The sequence below is a fragment of the Chrysoperla carnea genome, chromosome 3, assembly GCF_905475395.1.
Source record: "Chrysoperla carnea chromosome 3, inChrCarn1.1, whole genome shotgun sequence".
NCBI classification, from domain to species: domain Eukaryota; kingdom Metazoa; phylum Arthropoda; class Insecta; order Neuroptera; family Chrysopidae; genus Chrysoperla; species Chrysoperla carnea.
The window spans coordinates 33,088,866-33,099,167 of record NC_058339.1 but is presented as its reverse complement, the minus strand read 5'-3'; the positions used below and the strand labels follow the sequence as shown (position 1 = coordinate 33,099,167).

Sequence of the window (10,302 nt, the reverse complement as noted above, 5' to 3'; positions counted from 1 at the left end):
AAGTCTGAACACATTTTTTTTTAATTTCTTTCACTTTTCGAAAAAAGAAAAACACACATTAAAGAGAAACAATCAACGTTATATTTCTCTTTACTTTCTTTAAATCTCGTTTAACAACACATTAAAACATTTTGTCTTAATAGCACAATACTGTTATATAATTTAATGGCGGGACCTAATTTAAAACCTAATATGGATGTTAAATCATGTTGTGATAACATTAACAATGCCTCGCCATCAATTTGATGTTTTGAGAACACAATACTTAAATCTTTACAACTTGGTATTGTGCTAATAAATTCAACAACATCATGTTCGGTCCATGTGCGTGGATCTTTTACATTATTTACATATGGTGCGATATTCTTTGAATGTTTTTCCCAACGGAATGGAGTGATTTTATTTGGATCTGGTATTAAAGTTGGATCGTAATTATCTTGCGTAACACTTTTTAATAAATCTGCATCAGGTCGTACCATTAATTTTGATACAAAGTTGTTAAGTGATGGGTGGTTGTCGTCGTCTTGATCCTGTGATTGAGTACGTTTTCGTTTTTTGCTCGGTTTTGATTTGTCAATATTTCCAACATTCATAGCGCCACGTATAGACGACCATTCGTCATCACTATCACAGTTATAATTTTTTCGTTTCGTATATTTATTTTCTTTAATTGTGGAACTTGCAGTTGTAGAATCTGCTGCATGTCTAAAAAAAATTAAATAATAAATATAAATAATAATTCGTATATATTCGCCGGGAAAAGTCAGTATAAATGTTTTCCGAATACCTTCGATGACACTCGGTACACATCACAAATAATATTTCAATACTCAATCATTGAGTTATCTATATTTTTTATGCTATTGGTACGATGTATTTTTCCGGTAAAGAAAATTGCAAGCGCAGATCTAATGAGATGCGATCAGGAGGTCTATTATAACAGAAGTCAACTATTTAAAAAAGAAAAATTCAGTTAACTTGACGATCAGATGAGTTTTTTTCGCGATAATTCCAGAATCGTTCCTTAATAAAGGCTATGGTACAGGTTTAAGCCATTATTAAAAAACTATCAATCGCTCAATAAACCCGATTTTATTATTTTTTGTGCCAATTAACTAATACCAAATTTCATCAAAATCCGAAACAAAAACATGCACCCCTGTCGCCTTAAATGTATTCGAAGGGCGGCATTTCGAAGCAATCTCAGCTGATATCTCAGAAAATTATTGTTTAATAGCAAGATGAACCAAGTTTTCGAGTTGTTCAAGTAAAGTAAAGATTCAGTGTCATTTGGCAACGGAAATTTTTTTCAGACCTTTCAGTATTTGTTCAGTAGTATTATGCAAATAATTGGATCAATTTGTAACCGTTTAGTGAATATTTATTGTAATTTTTGTACAAGGTATTGCAGGCAATTTACAAATTACCGAGCACGGAATCTATTTTTTTAAAGTTATTGTCATATTTAATCCTTCTAAGAAAAACATAAAAAAACATCCTTAACAAAACCATAAAACATACCTTTTTGGTTCTTTAGATAACGGTACAGCTTCGTCAGGTTTTTCAGGTTTCAAGTCACCCAATAATCGATCCGAAATTAATTCTTTATCGTAATTCTCATCAGAATATGGACACGCAGCGGCTATATGATGAACTTCTAAATGTGGTCCTAATGCATTACCCCAACCTCGACATCCAGGTGTAGTACATTCTGAACTATAAATATCTTCCGGTGCTAAAATTATAAGAGAGCATTAAATTTATATCATTATAAATATAATAAAAAATCCTTTTCGGAGATTACATACTTAACGGAGGTTGAATCGGGTGACCACTTTTTTGGCACCAACCAGCGGGATGTATATCTGGACTATCATCATCAACCCAATAGCTATACTTATCCGGCCACCCATCAAAACTAACACGTATCTGATGATCACGAACATCGTCGACAGTTGCAACACGAATAAACCGCGGTACACGTTTATCAACACATTCAATACGCATACCACGTTTAAATTCCTTTGGAGGTCGTTGTTTAAATGCTCTCGCAGGCGCTGCTTGTGATTTTGTTTCTTTTAAATACGTTTCCCAAGTGAATGTTTCTGGATCTTTAAAACCTTGAAATAAATTAAATAATTTTTTTTTATAAATTCATTATGTTTAAAACGATACTACAGAGTGGAAAATGATGAAAATGAGCTTCTTGAAAGAAATTTAAGCTAGACAATAATACTTGGGGAAAATCTAAAAATCACGGAAGTGTATTATCTGGGAAGTTTATTTCCACTACAATCGCTATAAAAGGAAAAATAATTGAAAATTGAAAAAATTCCAAATATTTTAAAAAGCAAGTACACAAATTTAATTTAAAGATTAGAAAAATTTTATGTTTTAGATCCAAAAGTGAAAATTTCAACACAAAGTCATTTTTCATAAGGATTCTGTAAGGTCCTTTCAGGGTAAATCAAGAAGAGTTATAATTTTTATACAGTTTCTTCTATAGATACAACATTGGTTTTTTTATTTAAAGGACTTTTTAATGTCTCGTTTTTTTTTCTTCAATAAATGATAATTATTATCTTGATCTTTTTTGATAATAATGATTATGATAATTGATGTAATGATGGCAACTCCATAATAATTGCATTAATTTTTTTTAAATCTACACCTTTAAGCTTATACAATTCTCTTGACGATTAAATGTATTAAAAATACTCATTTTAATGTTGAAAATAAAGAGAAAACCAAAAATTAGAGGCATTATTCAGTGAAGACCCATGTCAAAGGAAAGTTGAAATAGTAGAATCATTATGGCACAACAGTTTCCAAACGCTTAAAGGCATTAACTTAAAAAACAAGTAAATTATTTGTGAATATGTCTAAAAAGCATTCATTTTCACGAAAAAACACCGAAAACTCATTTAAGTTCTTAATAAATTTGAAAGGTTTAGTTTATCTTTAGGTAGCTATCTCTTTTTATCATGCGTAATCTACATAAAAAACAAAATTCCCAGATCAAACCCCTCCTTTTGCTAGATTAATATTTACTTCAAAAAAACCGATCATTGAAACAATGTACATTTACAAAAAATATAATTAAGAGTCAAAAATAACGATCCAAAAGAAATTTAATGGATGAAGACAATTTTCAAAGAATTCGTTTCCACTCTGTGACATTTTACGATACAATACAACACACGCCAATCAATGAATTAGTGAAAAACCTACTTGATCCATCGTATTGTTGGGAAAACTTGTAGATTTCTAAAACAAAAAAATTTGGGAGTTTGTAATTTGTACCAATTATTAGAATAGCATGCTGTGATTTTTGTTGTTGTGTTTTGGGGGAAATAATTTTGAAACTAATGAAGTTTTATGTTTAAAAAAAGTATACTCACTATTTGGTGGTGTTAAACTATGTCCCTTTGATTCACACCATCCAACAGGATGTATGTATGGTGATGAAGGATCTGCCCAGTAATCATAAATATCATCCCAACTATCAAAATGTACAAGTATTCGGTTGTCCATAATATCAGAAACCGTTGCTACACAAACTAGAGACGAATTTTTTCTATCAACTGCTTCTAATTTCATACCAAGTCTAAATCCATTTGGACATGGTGACTGTAAAAAAAAAAAAAAAAATAGGATTATATTAGTTGGAAAAACAAGTGGAATGAATTTTATAAATTATTTCTCTAAGATGTTTTCAGTCACATGGCAAGATTTTTCTTATTCCTTTATTAATTTTTATGATTTACACGTCATTTTAAAACTTATCGTGCTAACTAATGACGAAAAATCGCAGGTCTAAAAATGTACCGCTTAGGAAAAAACAGGCTAGAGAAATAATTTAGATTTAATTTCGTAACAAACCAAAGAAGAATAACTTCGAACGTCACGTAAAGAATATACGTGGTTTTTAAAATATTTAATTTCTTACTTGTTTTACTTACATTTTCTGGACGATTTAAGAACAACCCACGTGGAGCTGGTTGTGCTTTGCATTGTTTCAAATATGTCGTCCAATTAAAAACATCCTGAGAATGTCCTTTTGGTGGATATAGCTTATGATTATTTTTATCACACCACCCAATTGGGAATATATTTAATGAATCGGCATTCACCCAAAAATCATGTTTATCTGGATATCCATCAAAATGTAAACGTAAACGGTATCCTAATACTTCGGCAACAGTCAATACGCAATAATGGGACGGATGTTGTGGATCAATACCTTCTAATTTCATACCAACTTTAAAGCCATTTTTTGTGTATGGAAATGGTTCTTTAAATAATTTTATTGGTGCTGATTTGCCATTAATATGTGTTAAATATTTTGCCCATGAAAAACCTTTTTTACCGGTTAGCCATGGGTATGTTCGGCCTTGTGTCGTATCGTTTGATGTATTATCATCATCACTTTGGGCTGGTGTACCGTTTGAACTACCGACTTCTGTTTTTATATTTGCTGACGTTGTTTCGAATTCATTAGAAGATTTCTTTTTCTGTAAAAGACATTATTCTATTAAATCGATTTCGAAAAATTCTGATGTACGAATTTTGTAATAGGTACGTAACAATCTCAAAACTATAGAATCAATTAATCGACCGGTATCAAACACGAAAAATGAGCCATGACTACGCTCTAAGTGTCATTCGAGACAAAACGAATTAATTTTTTTTTACCCGCTTCGCTGGATAATCTATAAACACATACCACCCCAAATTATCCTTTACACTCGCCGCCCTTTACAACAATCGAATTTCCTCAAGGCTCTCTTGGTCCTCCTCAGTCCTTATTTGATATCCTAACATTCCGCGGAATATTTGCGTCTATGTATTTGGCAATACAAATAAAGATAAATATGTAAACAATGTTATTGTGTATAAAAGATAGGACGCATCTCTACTAGAGCAGATATAATTTATGCATAAATATATAAATAAATATGTTGTACATAAATAAATGCCCGTCTTTACAGAGATATTTAAATTAATACAAAATGACCCATTTAACTGAAACTTTTGTAACCTAAAAAAACCTGATTAGATAACTTGTAAATCGAATCCAATTTTTCATTGTTTATCGTTGATATAAATGGAGAAACGAGATAATTTGCGAATTAAAAAGAGAACTAAATTTTGCCAGTTAAAAAGAGAATTACAATTCCCACATGAAAATTAACAAATTGAGCTAAATTTGTTGTTTGAAGGAACTCCAATTTGATGTAAGTGGCGTCTATTTCGGAGTCACGTTATTTTTTTGGATTAAATGACGGATTTATAATGGAATTTTTCTACCATTCAGAACTGTAATTCGCAGCTGATATCACGAAATTAAAATTTAGCAATTCGATTAATTAAAAATATAACTTACACTTAAATTAACTGGTTTCTTATCGCCTTTTTTCTTATTCTTAGCATCAGTTTCTTTAGAATATCGTTCCGAACATGATGTGGAACAAAACATTGACGACATAAATTCCGATCGACAACCGTAGCAGCCGCAAGCAATACAATATAAAACAATCTCTGAATCTAATTTCTTAATTGGTTTTGTAAATTCACATCCATTATTTTCCATTTTATTAATAGCGGTCGACGATGACTTGATACGTTCAATATCACTGTCAGTAACCATTTGTACAAAACCAAATTCATTGATATGGAATTTTAAATCACTTCCAGGCAATTTACCAATACCATCTTCCCATTCTAAAGCTTTGATTAAATCAAAATCTTCTTCAGATGTTAATTCAGATGGTGGCTCCTCTTTTTTTATTAACTCAATTTGTATATCATCTACGGCCAACTTTGATTTCGTTGCTAACTCTTTACGCATAGATAATTTTTTGAATGTTGTATCTAGATGTGGTTTAAATTTTGGTGGTCCTTGATCATCATATTCTGGTGACATACTTGACGTGAATTCGATTTCATCATCGTCCTTTAAAATTGTATTATGCGATTTACGTCGGCGTTCTGTAACAATTGTTTTCGTTATTTCTGGCAGTTTATTCTCAATAACTGCCTCTTGAATGTCTGGTTCTTTTTCTTTTTTCTTCATTTCCAAATTTAGCGGAACGATTTTGACCGTATCTATTTCATCCGGTTTTTTCTCTTTATCCCGATCAAGAATTGAAACAAAATCAGTACGTGATTTTTTCCAATCTGTATCTTGTAACGATAGACGCGGTTTTTTTAAAATTGCTACTTCATGAATTTTTTTCGGTGTACTTGATGGTTCATTTGCTGCCGTATTATTATTTTTCTCGATCGTCAAATCACTTCGATTTTTATCACCATTTCCACTACTACTACCGTTTTTCGGTTTTTCTTTCGAGTTTGATATAGTACATGTTACTTCCACGGTATCAGTCGAATTTTCTTTTATTGACAATTCAATTGATGAATCAGCATCGAGAAAATTTGTATTTCCCTCTGGTATAGAAAGCGTATACTCTTTTTCGGCTGTTATGATCGGTGGGATTTCTTTTTCTGTTGGAGTTGGAATTTTCACACAACTTGTGGTAATTGTGGGTGCCGGCATTGATGGCATTGGTTTTGTTAACAATTGTAAGGGTGGAGGTTGGTGAGGTCTAGGCGGTTGAGGTACTTGTTGTTGTGAAGAAGCCATAGTAGGAAACGAATTTTCACGTAATACTGTTATGCCCGATTTATTTTCACTCTGTATTTGACCATTCGTTATTTTTAAATTAATTACAGAACTTAAAGGTTTAGGTTTTATAATAGGAGAACGTGTGGCTGTGGAAATAGGAAGAAATAAATTATTCGAATTAATGGTTGTAGGAATTGTTTGTTGGGTAACGGGTTTTGGTGTGTTTAACGGATTTATAGCTTCTGCAGATAATCGTCGCACGGTACTTGTTTGAACTTTCGGTTTAATTGATTTAAAAACGATTTTTTGATTTGTTGGTGCTGGTACGACTGATAGATGTGTTAAAATTTGATTCTCATTTGTTTTACGGTTAACGGCAGTTACTGGTTTCATAATTGTACTTAAGTACGCGTACTGTTGTTTATTACCAGTCGAAGTAGAAACTGTTACAGGCACAATATTTTTAGGGGTTTGTAACATAATTTGCGATTTGCCGGATATGAGAGATGCATTCGATGATGGAATTATTATGGAATTGGTTAACGGTATTGATTTATTTGCGGTTGCAGATTTTTGTGTTAATGCTGATAGCATTATTTGTCCATTTGATCCTTGTGTAAATTCTGATGCTTTTAAATTTGGACTTTGTATAACAACCACACGTGATGATCCCAGCCCAACCGGTCGTAATGGAATTGGTTTGCTTAGAATTGTTGATGTTGCATTAACTGATGGTGGTAAACTTCGAACTGTTTCGACAACACCGGATACCGTTGGTTGGTTTGTATCCATATTTTCGATTGTGCAGCGTACGCTACTGCCCGTATTTGACTCCATTTTTTTAGTTGAAAAATATCTGAAAATTTTATGTTTGGATTTAAATTTACTTTCCTTATCGTTGTAAAATTAATTTAACTATTAAAATCTATTTTTAAATTCAAAACGATTAATTCTTTAATAGCATTAAAAAATTAGTTGACTTAATTAAGTCAATTTTAAACTAGAGCCCGGCACATGGGATAAAATCGATTCCAATTGATTTTGATGAAATCATTTAAATCTTTTTTTTAACAGAAAATGTATGTACTCTTTTTACAAGAAGTGTTTTCAAATTTAATTCGCTGGGGTCGACTCTAGTTCACCGTGACATTTAAAATTCTAAGAGAAGTATGCTTAGGGCTACCGCTTATAAAATTATTAAAAATTGAAGTATTCAATTCTGCACATGGTATACAAAGTGATCATAATCAATTTATTTTTTTAATAATAATTTCTTTCGTTTTTGTTCTTTCTCGAAAGTAAACTACTACGCTGCAGAAAATTCGTAAGGGAAGTTCTTAAAAACCGAAGTCCCCGCTTTAAAAATACTCTTTTCATTTTAGAATTTTTTTAATGTTTTCATTAAAAATGTCAATCCAATGTCCCTTTTCCTAAAATTTACATTTTTCGTTTATATCCGAAATATCCGTTTATATTCGTTTATATTATGAAACTGTGGAGAATCCGGATCAAATCTGAGAAGGTTGCACTTTAAATGTTCCTACAAAGGGTTATATTTATTTGCTTTAGTTTTACAACGAACAGAGAGTATAATTCAAGAATTCCTTTAATTTATAAGTTACTGGTGTAATACTTTCAAACAAAATGCAGAGACTTAATTATTAAGGATTATTTAGCTTGTGAAACGAAAACTTAATCGCTTGCACTTTCTTTGAATATAAAATATGTTTAGAAAAATGCCATAAAATGCCTTATCGAAATCGGGACCAATTTTAATAAATATACATTTTGAAAAATTTAGTTTGGTAGCAAATCTAATAAATTTTAGAAACAAAAGAAAAATGTTGTGAAATTAAAATCGAACCACTTATGGTTAAAGATTTCAAGTAAGTAATTTGATACAATTTAGTATTTACTTTTTTGCCTATGATCGAATCGTGTAAAAAGTATTAAAAAATTCATAAAAAAGACATAATAAAGTAATTAAAAGTATTTTTATGGTTTAGTTAAAAATGAAATGTGTCAACAAAATGATTAGCTTTCAGAAAAATACCATTTTTTTCTGAAATATTAGGAGTGCATTGACTCATTTTTCAAAATATTATTGTCATACCTATCAACATTGTAGAAAAAAAATTTTCCCCCATCCCATTATAATTTTATTATACCTATATAGCGTCAATGATATTTATATAAATGCAAAATACCTCACAATTTCAGACCAATTATGAAAAAATTACTTTAATTTTATTAAAAAATAAAAATCTTGATAACTTACGAAAAATCAAAATTTTCAAGAAAAATAATAATTGTTAAAGAAAATAAATTTCACATTTCAAGATACTATTGTTGTTCTAAACAATGCATAGCCTCATGTAGACTTTGATGAATTTACAAAGTTTGGAAAACATAAACAATTATGAATAAACAAACATGAATGATTAATATTTATAAAATATAAATCTAAACTTACCAAAAAGTTATTTATTTCAACTTGTTTTCATACTTGTATTTAGCGAATGTTTATTATGAATATACTTTAGTTGGCACAATGTCCACTTGTTTTAACTTTATAAAGGTTGAAATAACAAATTACTAATTTGTTGAAATTATTTGGCATATAAACATTTTAAACAATTTTATACCAAATAATAATATTTGATTACATTCTACGTGATTATTCTTCTTTTTAAAAATAACAAACTTTTTTTTTAAACAAAATTATGACAAAAGTAAATTTTGTATATCTTCTCAGATTAAGCGTTGAAAGAGTAATGAATCAGGGTAAGATGTGGTGGGAGGTGAGAAGGGAGTGCGTTGTTCTTTACGAAATGGCTGATTTTTGTATTGATAACATACAATAATCGAGTTTGAAATTATTTCAATATCATGAAATGATTTAATTTCAATTAATTTATATAATAATTCATTAATTTAATTTAAACTGCAATTGTTTTAATCGTATTTTATCTAAAATATCCATTTACAATACGTTACTACATTCACGTTAGAACGACTATTTTTAAATTTATGAAAATCACAAGGGGAAATAATTAACATAAAAAAGTTAATACATTTCATAGGATAATTCGCACAATTTGTATTTCGATTTGTATTTTCCAAACAAAATGTTCTTAATTTTTCTTACTTTATTCAATATATTTTAACATGCGTATTATCCTTTTGTTTTTATAAGCTTTGATTACTTGGAAAATTAGATAAGAAATTAATCATTGAACTTAGCTTACCTATTCATAATATTATTTAGTTGAAAATACATAAACAACTTTACTCGAAAATTAAGATGAAAATTTTTTTGCTTTCTTGATTTTAAATGAGTTGTACAAAAAAAAAACGTTGGCTATGACTGGAGTTGTTTACAATATTTTTAATAAAATTAATATTTATGAAATTAATAATTATTATTAAAAACGTTAATAAAAATTAATTCTGTTTTGATTTTTATTACTTTTTATTCTTTTTTTACTGTTTTAAGTGTTTTTGTAAGTATATTAAGCAACAGGATTATCTTTCAAACGTAATTGGTATTAAATACGCGCGAAATTTAAAAATACTAAAAGTTTTAATCTTTTTTGTTTATGATTAACGTGAGAATAAAAATAGAAAAATAAATTATAAATTAAAGTCTTCAAAAGTTAAATTTTCAATTTATC

General features: G+C 29.6%; 1 protein-coding gene across 3 annotated transcripts; it reads right to left on the bottom strand.

Moving 5' to 3' along the window:
• LOC123295286 (lethal(3)malignant brain tumor-like protein 3) lies at window positions 1–9,909 on the bottom strand. 3 transcript variants are annotated; one of them, XM_044876571.1, is made up of 8 exons: window positions 9,877–9,909; window positions 5,387–7,484; window positions 3,963–4,514; window positions 3,402–3,630; window positions 3,232–3,267; window positions 1,809–2,120; window positions 1,522–1,735; window positions 1–705 (listed from the first exon to the last, which is right to left on the bottom strand). In XM_044876571.1, exons 1-8 carry the CDS (start codon window positions 9,906–9,908, stop codon window positions 111–113), a joined length of 4,068 nt encoding a protein of 1,355 aa, XP_044732506.1. In that variant the 5' UTR covers window position 9,909; the 3' UTR covers window positions 1–110. The 3 variants fall into 3 exon arrangements, with proteins under 3 accessions (XP_044732506.1, XP_044732508.1, XP_044732507.1); XM_044876573.1 differs by lacking the exon at window positions 9,877–9,909 and adding an exon at window positions 9,102–9,264; XM_044876572.1 differs by lacking the exon at window positions 3,232–3,267.
• Window positions 9,910–10,302: the final 393 nt, after the last annotated feature.